The following is a 24823-nucleotide window of genomic DNA, read 5'->3' as shown; positions in this document are numbered from 1 at the left end:
TTATAAGCATTTAAAGTTCAAATTTTGACAAAATTTATCAAATTTATAATTTAATAATTATTTTGTAGTTAAAAATTTATAAAATGTTCAACTTTTATAGCTAAGGATTGAAAATTGAAAACAAGGCTCCACGTAAATAGGTTATTTATATATAAATTACTTTATTCACAATAATATCATCAAATATACTTGGTAATATCATAGGCTGACTGACTGTTTTCGCTCAGAATCGTTTTTCTTATACAATGATATTATATCATTGAATTCAAATTTAACACCTTCCATTACACTATTACAGTGACCCACTTGTAACCTATTGTAAAGCAGACCGTCATCCACTTACCCACCTTTTTAAGTAATAATTGTAGTATACAAGGATACAAGTATTCATAAATCATAATCATATTTAATTAATTATTATAAATATTATATTCATTTTTAAATGTCTAAATGTTATAAGGGTTTAACAATCACTCATATTATATAAGATGGATTACATTTTTTTTTATTTAAGGGCCTCGCAAAATCCGCCCCTGACTAAAAGTATCATATGGCTCAATGAATTTATAATATTATATTACCTGCAACCAAGCACAACATATTTATATACTATGCTTAATACATGATAAAATTAAGATTTTTACGACAAAATAATTTTTTTAACGTTGGTTTTAAGTCTTACGTTTCTGCTATTAACATACAAATGTAATTCTGTAATTCATCTAAATATCCAATTATAAACATCTAAAATGTTTAAAGCATAAAAAGTAGGCAAGTAGCTTAATTTATATTATATAATTATATGTGAAATTTTGAAAATTTAATAATAAATGTTTTACCGATGTATGGTTTTTACTTATAATTGTTAACAAATAATAACTGTACCTATTTTAGATTCTGAGCGGGTTCAACAATTATTGATAGTACAATGTTTTTGTGTGTGTATAGTGTGTAGGTACACGATAAGTACTCGAAATAATGCTTTGATTTTAAATTTTTAGGTTGGTTTCTGATAGAAAATTGAATCTATTTGGTACTTTTGAGATGTTTAAATAGAAAATTTTCAGTATTTTTCAAAAGCGTCGGAAAAAACAAAAATAAATTAAGGAAAAACGGATAAATTTTACGCAAAACTAGTTTTGACTAAATTGATTTTAGTTTTAAAGGTATAACTTAAAAACAAATAAAACAGTAGGTAGATACTTTTAATTTGCAAAAAATGTTTATATTAGGATTTTCTATTTATGGTTTAATTAAAAAAATATTTTTACTCTCTTTGAGTTATATTTACAGTCACTGGACATTTTAAATTAAAAATTTTTTTTCTATACATTTTTGCGTCGGGTCAAAAAGGTTGAAAATTAATTAATACTTGGTTCATCATAAGTTAGTTTAATAGCCATTAAATATATTAAAGATACATAGGCATGTTTTTTTTTTATAAGCATTTTAAGTTATATTTTCATAAAATTCATCAAAATCACTAAAATTTGCAAAATGCTTTAAGGTATATACAATTCGTTAAGCTAAAGATTGAAAATATAAAACACTCTTGATTATAAGTAATAACTAATAACCAAAGAATCTAAAAAATAAATAAACAAAGTTTTTTTATAAACATTTTAATTTAAAATTTGGATGAAATTTACTTCGGATATTTTCAAAAATTGTTTATTATGTAAAGATACTATTTGTTAAAAGATACTAAATAAAATACAAACATTTACAAAATTTTTTTTTATACAAATAGTTATACATAAGTATTTCTGTAAAATAAATTCCGTTGAAAATGTAAAATACGATTGAACAATGAGCACAGTCCTTATCAGAGTAGCACTTTTAATATTATGATTAAGCACGCTTTTTTTTATTCAACGTTGCCAAATTCAATATTTTTTATAATATTAGTGTATACGTTATTGTTCATGTGAAGAGTGCAGCTTTCCATATTTCGTGTCAACATAATGATATATTATAGTTAGCCATTTGGTGTTCATATATTTTATTTATATATAGTCTTACCCTGGGGTATAGATCCTAGTTACATATTAGTCATATACATTTTGTAACCAATATTTTAATAATACATTTCAATTTTAAAACTGTTAAATTGTATTTCTAAATTGGGTTATTGCTTGTTGGGCATTATACGAGGCATTATATAATATAATATTTTCTTATTAACCCCGCATACAATGAAATATTTAGTAGAGTCATTATTTTATTATAGTAAACAAAAATAACTAAGTAGGTTCCTAACCATCAAATAATCGTTGTACATATATAGTTATTGGACAATAACTTTATTCTTATACACTACACATGATGCGATCTTTCATATTATATGTTCTCTCAAAATTATGTTTTATTTTACATTAACCCAGACCCATGTACGTCACATACTAGTTTGTTATTATTTATTTTTAATCTTGGTTCATTAATTTGAAACAGAAATTTAAAGTTTTCGAGATTCAAAATACAAAATCTTCGTCCGTCATCTTTGCGCATCGTCTGTATACCTGTGTGCCTGTGCCAAAATATCGTATACATCGTTTGCGCATCAATAACATATTGAAAAATATAATAGATGGGTTTCACAAATTTAAAAAATACATAATATGTTGTACATCACTTATTAAAATAACTTTTAATAGATAGGTACCAAATTCTGGTTGAACTTGAAAATTCAACAGTTTTTATAATTCACAGGTAATATATCGATAGTACCCAAGTATATACCTATGTATATAAGTATATAATTATATACAATTAAAAATAAGTTGCCTTATTCAATTAAATTTTAAATATTATGTCATAATTATGATTTATAATAAATATAGGTTGGTAAAATATTTCGATAAAAATCTATCGTGATCGTGCAGGTTACGATTTATGAGTCATCCGTACAGGTCAGTTGCTTAATATTTTTGTAATATACCTATACGTTTATAATTGAAAATTACGAGCATTGAATTTTTAAGCTGAAAGTTGGTAAGCAACTTGCACTTTAGGATACGCCTAAACTCTCTCAGTACAATTATTAAATCTGCTAATACGGAAATGGTGTACTTACGATAATTTGACTTAAGTCGATGCGGACGATGCGCAAACGGTGCATAACCCAAGAATCGAACGATGCGAAACTGTACCTATTACAACAAAGGTCGAAACGAACAATAGTGATTCGTAAACGGTGAACGACCAAAATCTTAATAGGTATAATAAATGTGTACATCGTGAAGAGTGGAACTATTTTGCGATTCACAAAGTTACAACGTTATAATGTGACACAAACGTGTTTAATTATCATCTAAGAAAAAAAAAATTTCGGTACCTACATTTTTGTCGTACAATAGATGATTAGTTAATTTAATTTTTAAATTTTTAGACTTATACCTATGGTGAATAATTACTGTCAGTATATTTTTGTATGTACTAATACATGCTTTTGTCAATATCTCCTTTATTTTAAGTACCTAATTTCATAGGAAATAATGCTTATACATTATTTACATACCAACCAATAATTAAAGTTTACTTTTTAAAACGATGTGTATGTATTGATGATGTGATAATTATATACCTTACAATCTACCTACCTATTTATTATAATTACAAATCACGATAAATTAAAATACCTAGTTAATAATATTTATCATTATATTCAAACATTTTTTTTTTAATACCTAATTATTAACCAACACAAGTTACAACAATCATATTAGATTCTAAAATTGTTTTTAAAATTTTTTTTTTTACTGTGAGCTTTTAGCTAATTAACAAATATTGCCTTTGTTCATGAGTTAATAATTGTGAATTCGTATCATGAACCATATAAAAACAACACGATCTTCGAAACGAAAATATGAATAATATATTTAATCAATAATAGACAATAGTCATCATTGAGAGTTATTATGATTTATGATTGAGAAAAATAAATACATGTTCTCCTATCCATCTTAATGATTGTAACCGACCTTGATAATATTTTATTTTTTTTTAAAGATAATGATATCAAAGCTCCAATATAGCAATTTGAAGTTACAAGATTACAAACATTGATATTTAAAGTTTGTAATATTATATTTATGTACTAACTAAAAAATTTTCGAATTTATTTTTCCGCCAAAAAACACTTTAATATTAAATATTTAGATTATATTTTAACGATCATAGACCAATTAATAATTGTTTGTCAGGGACAATGCATATTGGATATAATATTACTGTCTACTAACGCTTTATAATAATGTATCAGTAATATATCTGTAAATTCAAAATTGCATGCAATTTTGTTTAAAACAGTTTAATAATAAAAAATGCAATATAGGTAGGTACGTTAAAAAACTACAAGTGCTTAATGCCAGGGTCTATATTATGTATGTTATGGTTTTTATAATATAATAGCCAATACGCCATCTATTGACTGTGGTTTTGATAGTGGTTTTGTTTTGTTTTAATTTCCTTTTGAATTTTTAGAAATACAAAAAATAAATTAAATATTAAATAAATCTAGTTAATTTAATTGAAAGTTAAATTAATTTCAATATTAGTATTCTGAATTCTACAAAATAAAACATTCGAGGTTTTTGATAATAGTAACTAAAGCAAAATATTTAAAAACCGGTGTTCGATCAGTCACTTCTCCAGTACAAGGTCGAACACGCACACTAACAGAAAAGGCGGCTCGAACAAAGCTATTATCTTTACATTATTACATTAAATCGCATGGTCCTTCGTATCGGCCAATGATCGAGTAAAATAATAATAATAATTTGTGATAATGTATTTTTTTTGTAGAGAGGCCCGTATACAAGGCACAACCGCCCATACCTTAGGGAATAGTATAGCCTAATCCTAATGCATGGCCGCATGGGTCTCTAAACTTCTTATTTGAGAACCATAAAAGAAATGAAAAACTTTGCAAGAAAAAAAATATATAATAAAATTTGTCATTTATAGTTTTACAGAAATGTAGATAATGAACTTATAAACGTGATAAGTAAGTACAATTTTTTAATGGTTATTACCGCTCGCCGTTGTTTAGAGAAGAGATATTATTTTAAATTTATTGACTAGTGTATTTTTTTCTTGTACGCCAATACTCCAACTAATACATGTAGTGTAGTTATGTTAAATATATTGATCTTATAACTAAAATAAATTTATGTTCATTGAAGGTAGAAAAAACCTCAGAAAAAAAATAAACAAGATTATAAAAAATACTAAATAGTTCATTTTTGGATTATTTGCTGCAGTTAGCGGGCCAAGTAAAAACTTGTCCACGGCCCGTAGTTTATAGACTCTTGTGAACTCTTATGTATTCTATATTGGAATTCTTCTAGTTTTTGAAGCAATTTACAACTATTAATTTTATCATAGTATTTTATAAAATTATGAAAATCCATTAGCGTATTTTAAAGCTGTTATTGTGATGGAATACCTTTATACATTTTAAAATCAGTAATATAATTTTGATATGGGCAAAAAAATAAGACCAAAAGGGGAGAGGGGATCCAGTTGTCATCACCGATAAATCAACCTCAGTTGTTACTGTCTATAATCAGCGTAGATAATCATTACTATATTACTATTTGTTTCATACACTTTCTTCTAATTAAATTAATAAAAATCACTAACAGTAAAAATAATTGTTATTAGAGTTATATGATTTTATAACTTAGTTTAATCATTAATTACTTAAGAGGGCACACCGGTATATATTCCTCCGTCTTAGACACGTGTAATATAGTTAAGATCTTTCTCCGTATATCATTGTGATTACATTGTTGAAATTAGGTAAAATATAACATATTATTATATTAACTATAAAGAATAGCATTAAATGTGTTTTGTTGAAAGCCTTGCTTAATATTTTTATTTTTAAGAAATTAATTGACATTAAATATAATTGTAAAGTTCTAAAATATCGAAGAAACAGACAATATTATTCTTTATAATGATTTTTGTTCAAATAATAATTGGAAATGACGCCTTAATTTAAATTATAATGTCATCATAATAAGTGAAATGCGGAGGATCTTAAGAGGGTGCCGCATGTATTGTGTCTGTTTTACAAACGTACAACAAAGCAAATTTGTGTTCAGCAGTTCCAATAATATTGTATTTTTAGTTTTAATATTTGAGTAATTTTACCTAATATTAGATATAAAGTATTTTAATTTTTAAGCATGACATTAGCATTTTAAATTATGATATTTGATATTTCATACACTACAAGTACTAAAAAATTGTGCTTAAAAATTAAAATGTCCAAAAATACTGACTCACAAAAACAGATGATATTCTTAACTTAAAGTTTATTATTATGTCAATTCGCCCTAATACCAAAGCTAACAACTCAAAATTGGTTCTACTGATCGAAAATTGACCATGTTGGGTGTGACATCTTCTTAAGATTAGTATATATTGCTTAATATGGTAAGTAAGACGTTAAATGTAACTATATGTAAGAAATGCAAATTTGTGTGACGGTCACAACTAATATATAATATATGCGTAATGCGATAAACGGTATAGGTGGTATTTGACCAATCGTAGGTCACTTATACTTTATAAATATAGCAATAAATTAGAAATTACGAGACGTTTTTAACAAACGACGGTGGTTCACTGTATAACAGCGAGTACATACCTAAGACCATATGTATAGCATTGAACAAACACAAACACACTACAAATAGGCCTATTATTCAAACAATTAATGCGTAATGAAGGGTAGCAAGTATAAAATAGTAGTATATATTGTATGGCGTTTGATTAATATCAACCAATTAAACACAGGTAATTAATAATATTACAATGCACGACTACCTACCTATATAATACCACGACAGTGCGACGTTTAATCGTGGTCACCCGATAATGATTGTGTGTTTATTCATACCTATACAATATCTATACATATTAAACGTGTTATAAGTTATAACCTTACCTCAATAGTAGTTTGAGAAAACATCCGAAACCCCTGCACGTGGCCACCTCTGCTGTATAGGTAACGGTCATTGTTCTACGATATTGTTGTCACGTTGTTGTCGTATATTATATATTAATTGTAATATATTACGACACTGGTATATAACCGCTAAGAACACCGCTGCAGCAGCTGACGATGTGGTAAAAAAATTCCTAACTAATATTATTATAGTCACGTTATATTCCAAACTATAGGTATATAATATTGTTACCGTTTTCGCGATAACACCGGTAGAATGGTCGGCGGACGGACGGACTGAAGATAGACGGTTTAGTCGTGATCGTAACGCGCGCGTAAACTATATTAAAATAATATATTTAATTATAATAATATATTTAATTATAATATCGTCACTATAAAGAGCAAAAATATGATAAATGCACCAATTTTTAATCGTCACGGTGGCGAGTTTTCGCCAAAATGCTGATCGCTTTCTGACCGACGGCACTCGGGGGGGTGGGTAAATGAAAAAATTTACCCGGACGCGAGTGCGACAAATCTACTGGCGCCGGCTTCCGACGACATCCCAACGAGTAGCGATCACAGCTGCAGTTGCTCGAGCGAACGTCGGCACGACACTGCGGCGGCATGTGCACCAACTAATTCATATTATAGTATTATATAGCGCTCACTGACATCGAGTCGCCGCCGCCACTATAAGTATACCTATATCTCACGAGGTCGACGCGCCAGCCGGGCGACTTGCGACTTTAGTTTTTACTCACGATTACACACGCAAATGAACTTTAAAAATCATACAAATATAATAATAACAAAAATAATAATACATCGCGTGGTGTTTTCATAGTACCTATACCGTAGAATACCAACAAAACCTGTGTAATAACAGTGTACGAGTTGGTTAATCATACACACTAGATTTATCCCCACATTCTATTATAATAGGCGACTATTATACTCACAGGTATTTATTACACAGGTATAATAACCCTATATTCACGGTATCCACAGCGAGTATTAGGAAAATACGTTTTTTTATTTCGTATCACGTTATCACGATTGGTATAAAAACGGAACGTTGCGGTTGCGATTGTAATCTTTTTAAAAGTTACCTATACATATGATGTTTTTTTGATCAAGAAAAAAACCAAAATGTTGAATATCAAACGAATTTTGTGTGTTTTATTCAAAGCATTCAAAAAAATCAATTAAATGGATAAAGTTCAAATCGATAAATGGTTACATTTAACTATGCATTTTAAGGTGGGATATTGTTTTGTTGAAAAACATTTAAAAATTATTTAGTATCAACCAACAGGTTGGGTTTTATCAAACTTTACATCGAACATCAGTCGGCAGCTTTTGAGAAATTATTATTAAGTACCTACATAAAATTAAGTTATCATGCTGATTTTAAATAATAAAAATGAATGACATTCGATATAGGTATATCCATATATACTTTTTTACGAATGTCCTTATACCAGTTATACCTAAACTGACACTCCCACAGTTTATGCTACTGAGAAATACCTGTATCTATTATTATTTTATATTTATCGATTCCAAAAATATCTAATGAAAGGATTATTTTGAAATATTTGAACCTTTTTACTATAGATTATTCGAATAATTGCTATTCATTTGTATTTTCTTATTAGGCACTTAAATGGTACATATACCTCTAACTTCTGATAAATTATACATATTATAATACATCATACTGAGTATGCCATGCACTAGGTACACCAAATGTAACTATAATTACCAATTATAAAAGAACTCAACATAACTTTAATATTGGAAAATAAATGTTAGGAAGATTAGAATACTTCAGATATACTAACATCTGATAAGATATACTATCTTAACCATTTAAGTTTTATAAACGTCAATATTCCAATAACCTACCAACTCTCAATATTATTAGTTTTAAATAGCGGTGGATACTGCAGTGTAGACGTGTAGCAGTGTACTCTTAACAACATTGTGTCGATAAAAAAATATATTTTATTGGTTTGCCCATTATTGTTTACTCAAGTTTAATATTATGACCAAAATTATTAGTTCGGTTTATTAGTTTGTGCATTGTGCATGTAAGTTCGGCGCCAATGGTTTTAAGTTTATACAGTTTTGGTTTACGAAAGTGGATTTGCCGAATTTGGTAGTTAGTTTAAGTATATATTATGCTTTAGAATGGTAAAATATAATATACTAGTTTCAAGTGACGTTCTCTAATTCGTCAAAATAATAATCTTTGAAGGAGGTAGTTATTAAGCCGAACGTTGGAAAACCTATACGGGCTACGAGCTACGGTAATAAGGACATGAATTGTTTCATGGTCATATTATAGGTGCAATCGTATAATTATTGCAAGGAACAAAGTTTTAATATAGTTATTTAAAAATAATAATAATATGTTAACGTATTATTATTGTCACTAAATAGTGATGGTCGTTATAACTACTCGTTACCAAGTAAATACATTGCATCAATAGTCAATACGATCAACATATTGATACACGATCAATTGTCACCTGTCAGCTAATAAAATACGTCATTGACATAGAACTAGTAGTACGTCAGTGTAGAATAGGATAGTAGGAAATAGTATAATAGTATATATATTATACGACAACGATAATAAATTGTTAGGTAATTTTATTTTATTATCGTTGTATATACTGTATAGACTATAGAGTATCTACCTATTAATCATGACTCATGAGACTACGAGTGATTATGTATTAAATAATAAATATTATAGTAAATAAAGGATTGGTTGACAAAACGTATGGCTGCAAAATGCAAAGTAACATAGTTTGTTATCTGAAGTGTTATATTAATTTAAAACTATTCATTTTACAAAAACGCAATACTTATGTGATTTTTTATCAACGTTCTGACAAGGTATTTTTAAATTTAATAAAAACGTATTTTTCTGTCTCCAGTTATAATGTATTTTAAATCCTATACTATTATGTCTAATGTCTATATTAATTAAATGAGCTTTAGTTATGTACTCTGTTTTTTGATAAATATAATTATAATTTATAATTTAAATTATTTACAATTTGTGAAGCTTAAATTAATGTGTTGTTCCTACTTATTGTAATTGATAGGTATAGTTATTATAAGTAGTCCAGTTGTAACACTTTGTAATGTCATACCATTTTTGGATATTAAATCTAATGTGTATATCCTTATGGGTAGGTATCTAAAATAAATTAACCTTCATCAATTTACTTATTTTTTGGGGGGAGAGGGCTTCTGCGAAATAAGACTTTACTATATCCACTGAAAAGGTTCTGTTATCTTAAATTACTAATCAGTAATTATTTAATAAAATTAAATGATTTATAAAAATGAGATACGATTAACAGTGCTAAAAGATAGGTCACAATTATTATCATGTGACATGTCGATGTGTCATAGTGTGAAATATGAATACATGATTCACTTAACAACTTTATTAACATTGCATGACTGCTAGGTATATATTAAAGAGAATGCTGAAAAAATACTTATATATTCATAGATGACGAATTATTTATTATTTTTAATTACCAAAACTAATTTTGTTCATTATAAATTCAATCATGAAACATCTACACATTTTTTTATGAATATTGCTTATGGTTGTATGCCTTATTGAATATACATTCTAAGTTCTAAAAGTTACATGCTATCATATAAAAAAATTGACAATTTAACACAAATCTTTCTTATTAATGAGGTTTGATTCAAACATTTTGTAGATTTACAGGAAATTCAATAAATATATAATATATAATATTCATAAATATTAAAAATCCATAATAAACCAGCGTGTTTGGATAAAAAATTTCTTATTTTTGTCTTTAGGCTTTTATTTGTCAAAGCAACCAACTCAAATTCATTAGTCATTACTCAAGATCAAATTAATCGTAATATTATAATACATAGTAGGTACCTATGTATATTGTATATAATTAATGGTATATTCCATTAATTCTGTAAACTGACTACCTACTAAATTATGATCACAATTATTTTAAAAATACAGGGATTTAAAGCGGCTTATTAAAAGACTACAATATGTAGTTAACCAAATTTCTGTATTATCCTCATCTTGTTTTTATTTTATATACCTGCAGCATATCTTATAAGTTATAAGTTATAATGATAAATCCGACAAACACCGTTTTTTGTCCAATAATGTTTCACAGTTGTATGCTTTTCTTAGTATATTTTATTTGAATAGGTGTAGAAATAATTATATTGTATTGATAGAATAGAAAACTATAATTTTAATATAGTAGAAAAAAATAAAAATAAATTGATCAGAACTCCAACGTGGAATGTTGCTTCTGTCGGGAGCTAGCCGTCGCGTTATTAAATATGTTCTCAAAATTTGAATTGTTTTTTTTTTTTTTTGAAAATTGAAAGTCATTATCTTCCAAATGAATTATAATCATTAATTTCAGACTTCTGAAGTCAAACCCTGTTGGCCGTGGACTGTGGTCGCCGGTCGGCAGTGGTCCACTGTGTTTGATCCGTCGTTAGGTTGTTCTGCGGTGCTACGCACAAATCTCCCCTCTTACATGCCGAGGAGCGTTGAACCATTTAAATACGCATTACGAATACTGCGATATATGCATATACACACACACATGCACACACACCACTGTAAACCAGTTTTATTTGGTTCGACGGTGATTAGTGGGTCTACAATATGTTATTTTAGGAAAATATAACCTTCCAGCAATACAGACTTCAGAGAACAATTTAAGTAGGCACTTACGTGAGATTTTGGATTTTCCAAGCAACTTTTAATACTTGTTTAATGACGCAGGCTAAATACATGAATTACCATATAAAATATTATTGTTTGTAAATCAGGTTACATGCACTTACAGCTACCTCAGTCTAAGATGGTGCTGAACAATATAGGATTTACCTTCTTTTTTATCCTTGAGAGTCGAGAATATGGGACTTGAGGTACCAACTTATATTTATAAATCTCATATTATGATGTTTTGGACTATTCTATGATGTATGCTATTTGTGGGTGGCATTCATTAAAATAATTTAAAATTTCAATAAACTAATTGTGACAAGTATTGATATATGTTATATAAGGTAGCCCGTGAATTATTTACCCACAAGGTCATTATAGAATTTCTAATGAATATTGCATGACTATTTACATTTGTACTAGGTACTTAATTATTATGAGATTGTTGTGGAATGACAATTTGGATTTAAACTTAGACAACTTGGATACCGATTGAAATTCATATAAAAAGTATTGTTGATAAATGATAATATATTACATAAATACTTAATTTAAAACTAAAATTTTGTTTTAATTACTATTTTGAAACTAATATAAACATTTGTAAGTAATAATATATTTGCGGATATGGGTTGTTAAAAAGGGTTTTTTTTCACGCCTTTTTGTATATTTTGGGTTGCCTTTGGATCATATTTTGCGCTGATGGTGGACAGGTGCTGCAAGTATCGAGTAAAGAATGTATTTGTTCTCTTTGTTGAATAGCACCAATACATACCAGGTGCAGCATAATAATAAACCAGCCTATATAATAACTAGGGAGAAACCTAACTATATATGTGGCAAGTATCATAACGTACAAGAATAAGTAAAAAAAGCATATTATATAATATTTTTCCTACGTTATAGACAATTTTTATATTTTTTTACCCATAATTGTATTTATTCTTTGTACTATGACAATTTTTGTTTGTAAAATACTTTTTTATTTGAGATGGCTTCATAATACGCAACGTATTAAGCTGATAAATATAATATATTTACCTATTTAAAAACGTTCTTCAGAAATTTAATAATTTTAATAATTTTTAAAACTCATAATATGTAGGTAATATATGGGTAGTGGGTACCAAAGGGAAACTTAATATTATGTTTAAAATGTACAATGACTAATATGTAATAACTAATAAGTAATGACACTTTAAGACATTTACTAATGCCTGATATTGAGATATAGTATATAATTGTTGTGAAAAATTAAATTTGAGTAAATAAATATATTTTTTTTGTATGACTTTTTTATATTTTTATGTGAATATATATGGGGGTGGGGGGAGGCATCGCCACCACGGGTTACTTTTCATGTAATTTCAGGTGGGGCAACAGCTCCCCAAAATATTTTAGCCCTAGTTGCGCCACTTACTGTACAGCAGACCGACATCCACTTACTCACCTTTTTTATTTTGCGGCAAAGATATAATTGTGCATTAAATACCGTTCATTCAATTAATGCATTCTGTAAATGTACTAAATATATATATATATCAATAACCTATTTACGTGGAACCTTGTTGTAAGTTTCAATCCTTAGCTATAAAAGTTGAACATTTTATACATTTTTAACTACAAAATAATTTTTTAATTTTAAATTTGATGAATGTTGTCAAAAATCAAATTTTAAATGCTTATTCAAAAAAACTGTGCATATGTATTTTTAATATTTTTCAATTTCTATTTAAGCAATATATCAGGAGCCATGTATTACATTTTGACGCTTATTGGCCCAACAAATAACATTTTATTGATATTTATAGACTAACTTTAAATTTTAAATTCAATTCTTTTTATTCGCTCTCCTCAGAATTACAAAAAGGTGGAAATATTTAATATAATGTAATACAATGATGTAATACAATGTATCTTATGAAGCTTTTTATAGACATTTTAAATTGTCGACTCTTTTTAGTTTTTATCCAACTTGTGTGTGAGTAAAAAAGCTTGGAAAATTGACAAAAGGTGTCTGGTGTTTCACAAGTTTTTCTTATAATGATCAATATTATTATCAAAAATACATATTGTTGTATACTCACTTAATGAGTAGGTATAGGCTCCAAAATCACCAAAATTATTCAAAGTAGGTAGGTACAATATACTACTGTAATATCATGAAGTAAATGCAAACTTAGATTTATTAGATAGTTATAGCCTTATAGGTAATTAAACACTATTCGTCAACAGTAGCACATCGTGATTGTCGAACTACTCTCCATCTCGCCAGTGTTAACATGTTAACTGTCTATTCGTGTTTTTTTACATTCATTAAAAAAACAGTTAAGTTATAAAGTACTAAGTTATTTTATGATCGTAAAGTCACATTATTTTTTTATGGACGTTTGAATTTCTAAAACGTGAGTTATTTTGTAGGCACAATTTAGGCTGACGACCGTCTCCATTGAGAATCGTTTATTATCATTTTTAATGATTTATCATTGAATTTAAATTTAACACATCCATTACAGTGACCTACTTGATACGGGGTATACAGTATACTAGGCACCTACTTTACAGCAGAGTGAAGTCACAGGTTTTTTTAAGATAATTTTTGTTGTTATAATAATATTCTGAACATCATAACAATATAATATTATAATATAATATCTTGCCCCCCCTCCCATTTTAGATTTAATTTTCAAAATATTTAGACTTATATTTGAAGCTATATTTGTATACCGTAAACCTCCGTTACCATTATACGGACTACGGTACGTCGGTATATTGACTAAAAGTTAATTTCAATCATATTATAATTTATAATGCTTGGGTCTATAGAATAAAAAGGTTCTAAATCGCCAAAATTAAATTATAAACACAAATCAAATTGAATACGCTTGGTTAGGTAATGGAACCAAATTATCAACACTACGTTAGTATGAAAAGATTCTAATTTAATTAATCTCTACCAATAGTACCTAATAATTATTACATTTAACTATATCGAACAGAATTTTACGATCGAAATACAAATTTCGATGTTTCATAATTATTACATTGTTTCATGTTAGGAGATTGGTAGCAATGAGAAAGCATTATTCTGAAAAGGATTCAGCTATCAATAATAAAAATAATAAATAAAAATGAAAAAGTTCTAATTAAATAAAATTTTTTTTTATTTTAGGAAGAAAAGGATCTAGTATTGTAGAACTTATTCATACTTAACATTTTATAATTTGTAATTTATTAATTAATAATTTGTATACCAACCAACACAACAAATTCTTATTATAATGTTGAGAATTAAACTATTCAAGTTGATGCATGCCTTAGAACTTTAATTTTTAAAAAATGTTGATCAAGGAGTAAAATATTTGAACTTAAACCTTAAAATTGCTCTCCTGGACAATTTCATGAAAACGATTTAGAACCTTTTCATTCTAGACCCACGCTATTTATGATTAATTACACTGGCAAACTTCCCTTCAAACATTTAACATTCAAGTCACACACACTAGCGGTTATTATAAAAAAAAACCTTACAGAACGAGTCATGCGAGAATTAGATCGGTAGGACGTTTTAAAGTATTGTCACAACTCACAGGAGCTTGGATGTTTATAAACTTAGATAATATTATTTTAGCACAACACAAATTAGACCACAGTATGACATTATTTCGATTTATAAAATCTAGATTTCAAATCTGCAAACATACCTAATTTGAAAATATCCATGAAAAAAAGTTAGTAATCTTAGTCTAAGATATATCCTAAATACGTGTTGATAAATTAAATGGTTGTGTTATAAACAAATTAAAACCGATATATGGTTATTTAATATTTTGCGAAAACAGAAGCCAAAAATTACTCTTTTTAAAAAACTGTAAAAAGTGCCATTTAATAATTAGTAATAAGTAATAACTAACAACACTAATAAGACGTAATAACGTCTAATCCATCAAAATGGGTATTTTTTTAAAATTAAATTTCTCACTCATACTCTCGGAAATCGGAATAGTCAATTGGTGTTCTACAGTAATCAGTATAGGTAAACAATAATAATTAAAACTATTGGCGCTGAGTGCTCGTTAGGTTGTAACTCGTAGCTTGGAATTTGGATGCAGGTATACAATTATTAACCTAACCTTTATGGTTTACATTATGATACCTATATAAAATAAATATAACTGAGTACACGTACATAATACGTATAGTAGGTTGTTCTATGATAATGTAGTACTCATTGATGTAAGTACCTACTATAGTCTATAATATTATTATGCAGTATGTACATATTGATCATATTATTATCATAATAGCATGGCTTAACGACTGCGGTATACCTATTGCTATATTATTATTATTATTATTATTAGGTATATAATACACTGATATTTGTGTAATATATTATTTGAGGGTCGAATAAATTTAAACCGAAAGACTTGGTTGTAGAAATAAGAATAAAATCGACTTCTGACGTACGACTTCGACTAGCAACTGCGTGAAACACAAACAGTTTTTCAATTGTTCGTCGTCTGCTAGCAGACACCTTCTGAACCCCTAATACCAGATTCTCATTTTACCGACCAGAAGTACCAACAGCGACGTCCTGCACTATTTTATATATTTTATTTACAAAGACAATTCGTTGTCCTGATTTTGAAGTATTGAGTTTTGTTTTGAGAAATACTGTAGTGCATAAGCCTATTAATTCATAATTCATAACTATACTTACAGTATACTTAAAATAAGCTTTCATTGACCTCGTCATGTCCATGAAAATATTTTATTGTAGACTCAAAACTATAATTTATATGTATTAGTATTATACCGTTCCATCACATAGTTATTTTATTCGTTAACATTGTTTAAATTTAAACAAAAAAGTTATTTTGAAATTTAAAAATTTGCAGTTTAGCATCAATGTAGCATTGGTTATCTATAATATTATATATTATTATTAGTTGTTATATTATAAATTAATAAATGTATAACTATAATTGTATAATAATAAATAATAATAATACATTAGTTACATAGTATAATATCTCAAGAAAATAAATGAGTAGGTCTACAATAATATGCATGCAATAGGTGTATAATGTATATGTATATTATAATTATTAATTTTATATATTTTAGTATTTTGTAATATCATCACTTTAAAATAAATAAAATAAAAAATTCAAAAAAATTAAAAGGCTATATAAGTAGGTTATAATAAGTCTAATTAATATTGTACACATATAAAATGTTGGACAAGAATGATTAAAAAATTTTCTGACACATGCCGATACATAGATACTGACGTACTGTTACACTGAAGTTTCCAAATTTAACCACTTTAATTTGCCTGTATAATTCGCCTTAAAACTGAAAATATGAAATTGACAAAATATTCTAATGAGTAATATATTATAATAATAATAGTCAATAGATATATCATGTATATAATATATAATATTTTATATAGGGGGACGGAGTGGCCGAGCGGACTAAGGCGTCGGTTGCAACGCGCACCGGCGCTGGTTCGATACCTCGGCCGCGGACGGCATTTTTCTTCGGGCAAGTCACGGTGTCCGGGGAACAAGTGCCGCCATCCCCCACCCGGGCACGGCAGATACCTATGGGTGCTCACTTGAAAATCTGCCAAAAACAACACACACGTGTTTACAGCTTACAGTACCCTCCGTCACAGTTTAAAAACCATCCAATGGCCTAAGTTCCCGCGGGTTAACTAATAAAAAATACAAAATAAAAAAAAATAAATAAAAAATGTAGTATATAATATATAATAGTAATCTAATATATAGAGATAGTTCCTCCCCTATTTTATAGATTGCAAACTTTATAATTAATAACGAACTAATCGACTATTTATTTTTCTATAGTTAATTATTTAAAATATTATTATACGTTCATCATTACAATTTTACAACTTATACAAATTCAAAAAGCCATAATATTTGTCCAATTTATTACGAAATACCAAATGGGCATTGCCCTTTTTATTTTTTTAGAGAAGGATGGTGCACTGGTGCAGTTTATGCCTAAGCTGTTACTTTTGGTAATGTTCACGCTTATGATTGATAAACACTATAATAATATGTACATTTGCGATTTGCCTGCCTATAGCCTAGGCTAAACGAGTTAATATTATTTTTAAGTTAATATAGAACAATAATTTAATTTAACAAGTTCGATACCAACTATTCATTTTTAAATCAGGGTAGGTTATTTATTTGTATTGAGCTAAGCATATTATTATAGTGCTCAGTAGAAAAAACATAGAATCTTCTTTGAATTTAGTTTCAGTATCAAATGTGCCTTGAGTAGATCTGGCAGCACTATGCCACTATATGGCTACGTTTTAAAATGAAAATATAAATTTTCTTAAATAGCTTTAAATAATTTTGACCACAAAATAATACCGTGAGTTACTCTTTTTTGTCGATTGGACCAGGAAAACCCCTTTAATGTTGTGTCTTCATTACCAATTTAATAAGTATCATCGTTTATTAGGTTTAATTTGTACTATAATATTATTTCTTACTACTTATTAATCCTATGTTTTATAAATATCTGTTATGATTATTTATTGGTTTTTAAATATTTTAAGATAAAATTAATCAAAAATGATTTTCCTCTACGGTAACAGCCTGCAATAGATGACAACAATTTAATATTTTTAGTATCGTCCTTTAAGAGAATATTTTCAAGAGTTGACAACTTGATTTTCTCCAACTACAACAATATTGGTGTATAGAAATGTGTGGGTGAACCTTTATAACTGCCATGTCAAAACCATTTTAAATCAAATAATATTTTTATTGTAGGTAATTTGATTAGCACGTGCAGGGTAAATTTTTTGACAAATATCTAACTCTTTCTAACTCTCTGGAATAAACGGAAATACAATTTTCTGCTATAACAACAACGTTACTTTTATGACACTCTGTGTTGTTATGTGTGGTAAAACATTATATTGCATTTTTTCATTTATTGAAATGTTTTGTAACCAATAATCCCGGTTTCTGGTGTGCACCTTTACCGAAAAAATTATGATAAAATATAGCATAACATTTACACACCGCTCCAGATGAATCTTGCATTTTAGTGAAACATAACCACGGAAATCGTTTAATCCAATTTAATTGAAATTTTAAATTTCCATTTCCTGACATAGGAATTGTAAAATTGTTATCAGGTATCTAAACATTAGAAAATAACTATTATATTTTAACTCATCACTAACCTTTTGATCTAAACAGCAGCCAATATCAGTAATATCATTATTTAGTAGATTCCGTTGTAGTTTGTCAGTTGGTGTATGTGTAATTATTGCGGTCAATGTAGAACTTGTGCTTGTTTCGTTCTCGGTTGTTTTAATTATTTACTGCAATAATTTGTAAGTGAATTATTGTGCTTACGAGTTGACATTTTATTGAAATAATCAAATAAAAAATTATTCAAACATTTTGGAGGGTCGCAAGTACGGTATATACAGTGCGCACAGAACTGACACTAATTTGTTCCAAAATATTTGTACTGGTGTACTTATTTAATGTGTACAATAAAATTATGAATAATGCTACTTCTGTGTGTACTGGCAATACCATGGAGTTTTCGGAGATGAAATGGCAACACGGGCGATCATTTATTGTTCGATAATATACTTATATAGGTACCACGTGTCACATATATGTGACACGGTCAATATGATGTTTAAGCGGGATTTATTTACTCCAGTTTATTCTAACAAATATTATTTTGTCGTGGTTTAATTATACGTTATCTGAGGAATTGATTTATATAGTTAGTTGGTTTAAATATTGGCCGACAGATGCAGTTATTTTTCCTATTTTGTTTACCTATTTTAATTAAAAGCCATTTTATGAGATGGTTTATTTAAAGAACGCCCAAATTTACCCATTGGTCGTGAACGTGTTAAGTACCTACCTTATAAACGTTACGCCTTTAATAGTGTGTGACTTATCTTATATCTATGTATAATATAATAATATTATATTATAGAAAACGCCATCAGAATTTGTATTAGCTCGATTATAATAAAATGTTTAACAATATAATTAATAATCAAACATAATATGCCTAGTTATCATATTATTAGGTACCCACATGGCCACATGGTAAATTATTATAATTAAGTTACATAAATTAAATTTATTAACTATAAAATATTTCGAGAGGGGTTCGAACCCCCAAAATCCCCCCTCATATACGGTCTTGCATAACCCACTCCCCTTTTGCATGAGGCTGCAGCCACCACATTAAATAGTTATTCACGCCGCCACTGGCTGCGACACTCCGTGCTCCGTGGGCCGTGGCATCATTCAAAGGACCACAACCTGCACCGCTTGTATCTGCGTTGTCCCTTCATTAATTTATGATATCTAGCTCATCGAACTCACATATTGAACCAGTTTTAAATTCCAATCTCGTACATCTACAAATTAGAATCTTTACACACCACCCCTATAAAATAGCAGCCACTGTTATACCACCATAACAACAGGTTCCCGGCTTCCCATCTTTTAAACTTTATCATTGTATTTTCAACACATCGGTACTCAGCAGCATAGGTAGGTAGGTACATCATTGTTATAATATGATGATATATTTACAATAAATTATAATTGTACATTTGTTTTAAGTAAAAATTGTGTTATTGAATTTCTGAGATAGTGCTGGCTATTTTAATTTTGCTACAATTAATAATTGTTTACATCCAAACAAACTGACAGTTGTTTTATATTGTTGCGTACTTTTCGTCTGTGATATTTGGTGTTCTAATTTGAGTTCTAACTTGCTTATACTTATTTATTAATTTTGTAATTTATTAGTTAATAATCATGCGTGAAATTTGTCACTTGCAAGCTGGCCAATGTGGAAATCAAATTGGTGCAAAGGTAATATAATATACAAAATTATAAGACCCAACTTCGAGTTCCCATTAGCATAAACATAATTGTATAATATGTATATTGCCATAAACATACAAAGTTGTATAACTATTTTAAACTACGATTATGTACTAATTTGAATAATTGTTTAGTTTTGGGAAGTAATATCCGATGAGCATGGCATTGATCCAACCGGATCATATCATGGAGATTCCGATCTACAGTTAGAAAGAATCAATGTCTATTACACTGAAGCACTTGGTAATAATCTTTATTAGCAAATATTTAACAGTATAATACAATTTGTATGCCGAGTTTCATAAAACATTGATTAATTTAATAAATTTAATAATAAAAAGCTTGATATTTTCTTCGATGAACGGAAAAAACATTGAATCATATTATTATAATATATTATGTGTTTGGTGGTCGCCGTTCAATTAATGTAACAAAAACAAATATAGCGCAATAAATTTTAATATATCAAAAAGTACAGTTTATCGCATAACGCATAATCGATTAGCAAAATACTATTTATTTATTTGTTAACGTTTGGTTTTAATTGCAACTGTAATCTTAATTAAACTACATAAGTACGTGAAATCATTGAGAACATAATTTATATAATCGAATAAAGATTAATTGATATAACCTAATAAGTAAAAACAATTGGTGTTTATTAGTATTTTACTGCTGTATTATAATGTGAGTACCAAGTAGCTAGTGCCTACTAAAACAATTCGATTCATACATAACATATAATATGGATTATACGAGTAAATGAATAATGGTTGTATTAAATATTTGAACACAGAATTAATGACAATAAATACATGGTATATCGAATAGGTTATAGGTGGTATATACAACATTTAAATAAAAGCTATTACATTATATTATGAACCATTGTTATGATACGACGTAGTTTATTAAAATGTACAAAAAAAAATTCACAATAATATTTTAATCTACCAGGTGGTAAGTATGTTCCTCGAGCAGTGCTTGTAGATTTGGAACCTGGGACAATGGATTCGGTAAGATCTGGCCCTTTTGGTCAAATATTCCGACCAGATAACTTTGTTTTTGGACAATCTGGTGCAGGCAATAACTGGGCTAAAGGACATTACACGGAAGGTGCTGAGTTAGTGGATTCAGTGCTAGACGTAGTCAGGTATATCAATATAATAATTATATTATTCGATTTTTAAACTCATTGATTCTATCTTAAACAATATCGTCTTTCAGGAAAGAGGCAGAGAGTTGTGATTGCCTGCAAGGGTTTCAACTGACTCATTCGCTAGGTGGCGGAACTGGTTCCGGGATGGGCACACTTTTGATATCAAAAATTCGTGAAGAATACCCGGATAGGATCATGACTACATACAGCATCGTTCCATCACCCAAGGTATAGTCATCCCCAAAATGTCTTTCAAGTTTTTAAACTGCATGAATATGTTGGTTTCTCTAATCTAATCTACCATATCCGGCACAGGTATCCGACACAGTCGTGGAACCATACAATTCCACGTTGTCCGTCCACCAGTTGGTAGAGAACACCGACAAAACATTTTGCATCGACAACGAAGCGCTGTATGATATATGCTTCCGGACGCTAAAGCTCACTACTCCTACGTACGGCGACCTGAATCACTTGGTATCGGCGGCAATGTGCGGCGTGACCACTTGTTTCCGGTTTCCCGGGCAGCTCAATTCAGACCTCCGGAAGCTGGCCGTCAACATGGTACCGTTCCCGCGTTTGCACTTCTTCATAACTGGCTTTGCGCCGCTTACATCCCGTGGGAGCCAACAGTACCGTGCGCTCACTGTCCCGGAACTAGTGCAGCAGATGTTCGATGCCAAGAACATGATGGCAGCGTGTGACCCCAGACACGGCCGATACCTGACGGCTGCGAGCATATTCCGGGGACGTATGTCCATGAAAGAGGTTGATGAGCAGATGCTAAATATACAGACCAAGAACTCCAGCTACTTCGTCGAATGGATACCGAACAACACGAAGACTGCGGTGTGTGATATACCACCCAGGGGCCTTAAGATGTCGGCCACGTTCATCGGAAACACAACAGCTATCCAGGAAATGTTTAAGCGCGTGTCTGAACAATTTACATCCATGTTCCGGCGAAAGGCATTTTTGCACTGGTACACTGGCGAGGGTATGGACGAGATGGAGTTCACCGAAGCTGAGTCAAACATGAATGATCTGGTATCCGAATACCAACAGTACCAGGACGCGACGATCGATGAGGACGGCGAAGGAGATGACGACGATGAGGATGCCGAAGCGTAAATCCTGATCGTCTATATTCGATAACATCTAATTTATGAAATAAAACAATATTTACAGCAAATTTGTTAATGTTTTTTGAATTTTCAAATTTTCCAATTTTGTTTTTTTAGTCATTATTATTTTTTTTTTACGACTTTCTTTGTTGTAATTTAATAGAAAAACTTGTTGTCACTGCAGTACTGAGTACTGATGTATATTTATCAATTATTCAAGACGATAGTAGGTTCAACCAGTCCCACTGAATATTTTCGTGGGGTAACATTGGAAAAAAGATTTAGTGACACCTCACACCTATGACCTATAATGGGTACAACTATATAGATATAATTAATCTTAGGTGCGCTAATTCGTAAAACAACCCAGTAATATTCTTAATACATGTTTCAATTCATAAAAATAATCTTTTGAGCTTAAACCGTTTTAAAAATGTTGATTAAAAAATAAAAATAATTTTGTTATACCGAAAAAAGTGCACTAAATTATCATACCTATAGATAATAACCTAATTCTTAAAATGTGTAAGTACTATGTATTTTTATGTTCTATAAGTTTATAATAATAATATAATAGTATACCTACCGAGCAGGTTATTTTGACTCATTCAAAGTATAACTGTATATTATTAAATATTAATACATATAAGTTACAAATAAATACGTAAGTATCTGGTATATCAGTATAGTTGTAACGACTCAGCCAGGCGTAAATCCAGAGGGGGGGTGCTAGGGTGCTAGGCATTGGCGCAACTAGACATTTGAACTAGGGGGTGCTAATTTTGACTTAGGGGTACTAAGGACCCAAAGCAACCCCCCCCCTAGTTTCGCCAATGGTGCTAGGGTACCTCTCTTGGCATATTGCTTCCTGGAAAACAAATTCTCTATACAACATGTATTTTTCACTAGGCTCAGGACATTTTTCAACAAAATTGGAACCTTTTGAGTATTAGGCACATTCATTTTTAGGACTAAAAACATTCTTACTATCTAAATACTAGCTGGTAATTGGGTTACTCCCGCGCTGTTCTATGACACATTATGGCGAACCTAGTTACTGAGAACGGAGAGAACAGTTAATTATGGATTACCATAATATCAATAGAGCCATAAACTATAGAGGCGTTTTCGGATGTGGTAGAGGCGTGACAAAAAATAGTAGATGTGCGTACGGGAAGGCATTTTCAGTCTTGCGCGAATTGCAGCCCATGCCTGCGGCTATAGTGCGGCAAACTTCGCAGCGACTAAAATCGCTCACTATTACCGCCACACAAATACACAATATACAATATAGTACCTATATTCGCACTATCTCTGCACATGCATTCCCAAGATTTGATAGAAAATAATAAAAAAAACTTCATATTATCTAAATATAATACACTCCATGACAATAATCCATAAATATTATAATAATTTCTCAGCTGGGTAACAAAATCCTGCCCGTAATTACTTTCAGTGTAGTGTGCTTATTTTTTTAGCCAATGATAGAAATAATAATAATAATAAAAACAATGTACCTAACTACCTATACCGATTGATTGGTGATACATTTATCATTGAATAGTGAATATTCATTATTTCCAAAAGTATAAAAGTTTATGAAATATAAAATTTGTAGGTATAGTGTATACCAACATTGTTTGTATTCGTTAAAAACAATAATTTTTAAACTTCAACATTTTTAAGTTTCTTACTTTTTTGAATGATAACACACAGTTTTAATTTCATATTCCAAAGAAGAATATTTTTTTGATTATCTATTTCGATAACTAAAAAGTTAATGAGTAGCTTATGCCAGTTATATGTATTTAAAGTTTTGATAAACAAAGTGAAAAATTCTGCAAATTTGTTCCACTACTCCGTTTATCT

At 29.3% G+C, this 24823-nt stretch overlaps 2 protein-coding genes across 11 annotated transcripts in view; one reads left to right on the top strand and one right to left on the bottom strand.

Annotated features, from left to right (window-relative positions):
- LOC132935669 (bestrophin-4-like) overlaps positions 1–7598 on the bottom strand; it is a 37107-nt gene extending 29509 nt beyond the window's left edge. Inside the window, exons 1-3 of one of the 6 annotated variants that reach the window (XM_061002277.1) lie at positions 7384–7598; positions 7212–7298; positions 6959–7156 (exon numbers count right to left, since the gene is read on the bottom strand). In XM_061002277.1, the coding sequence (XP_060858260.1) occupies positions 6959–7029 (71 nt within the window). In that variant the 5' untranslated portion in view covers positions 7030–7156; positions 7212–7298; positions 7384–7598. Of the gene's footprint in view, positions 1–6958 lie in introns of all 6 variants that reach the window. The other 5 variants (XM_061002278.1, XM_061002279.1, XM_061002275.1 and 2 more) reach the window with 5 other exon arrangements.
- Positions 7599–9796: 2198 nt separating this feature from the next.
- LOC132934567 (tubulin beta chain-like) lies at positions 9797–22998 on the top strand. Of its 5 annotated transcripts, none has more exons than XM_061000887.1 (5): positions 9797–9871; positions 20803–20911; positions 21626–21821; positions 21896–22055; positions 22143–22998. In XM_061000887.1, exons 3-5 carry the CDS (start codon positions 21676–21678, stop codon positions 22956–22958), a joined length of 1122 nt encoding a protein of 373 aa, XP_060856870.1. In that variant the 5' UTR covers positions 9797–9871; positions 20803–20911; positions 21626–21675; the 3' UTR covers positions 22959–22998. The 5 variants fall into 5 exon arrangements, with proteins under 5 accessions (XP_060856870.1, XP_060856866.1, XP_060856869.1 ...); XM_061000883.1 differs by lacking the exon at positions 9797–9871 and adding an exon at positions 20474–20656; XM_061000886.1 differs by lacking the exons at positions 9797–9871; positions 20803–20911 and adding an exon at positions 21248–21355.
- Positions 22999–24823: the final 1825 nt, after the last annotated feature.

The sequence above is a fragment of the Metopolophium dirhodum genome, chromosome 1 (assembly GCF_019925205.1).
Source record: "Metopolophium dirhodum isolate CAU chromosome 1, ASM1992520v1, whole genome shotgun sequence".
In the NCBI taxonomy this organism is placed as follows: Eukaryota; Metazoa; Arthropoda; class Insecta; order Hemiptera; family Aphididae; genus Metopolophium; species Metopolophium dirhodum.
This window is presented reverse-complemented; position numbering and strand designations above follow the sequence as displayed.

What these genes read in the sequence shown, in the direction of transcription:
- LOC132934567 (XM_061000883.1), top strand. Translation starts at nt 20,600, where the DNA reads ATGCGTGAAATTTGTCACTTGCAAGCTGGCCAATGTGGAAATCAAATT. An exon ending in GAAATCAAATTGGTGCAAAG is followed by an intron (nt 20,657 to 20,802) that starts GTAATATAATAT and finishes ATAATTGTTTAG; the next exon opens with TTTTGGGAAGTAATATCCGA. An exon ending in GCATCGTTCCATCACCCAAG is followed by an intron (nt 22,056 to 22,142) that starts GTATAGTCATCC and finishes TATCCGGCACAG; the next exon opens with GTATCCGACACAGTCGTGGA.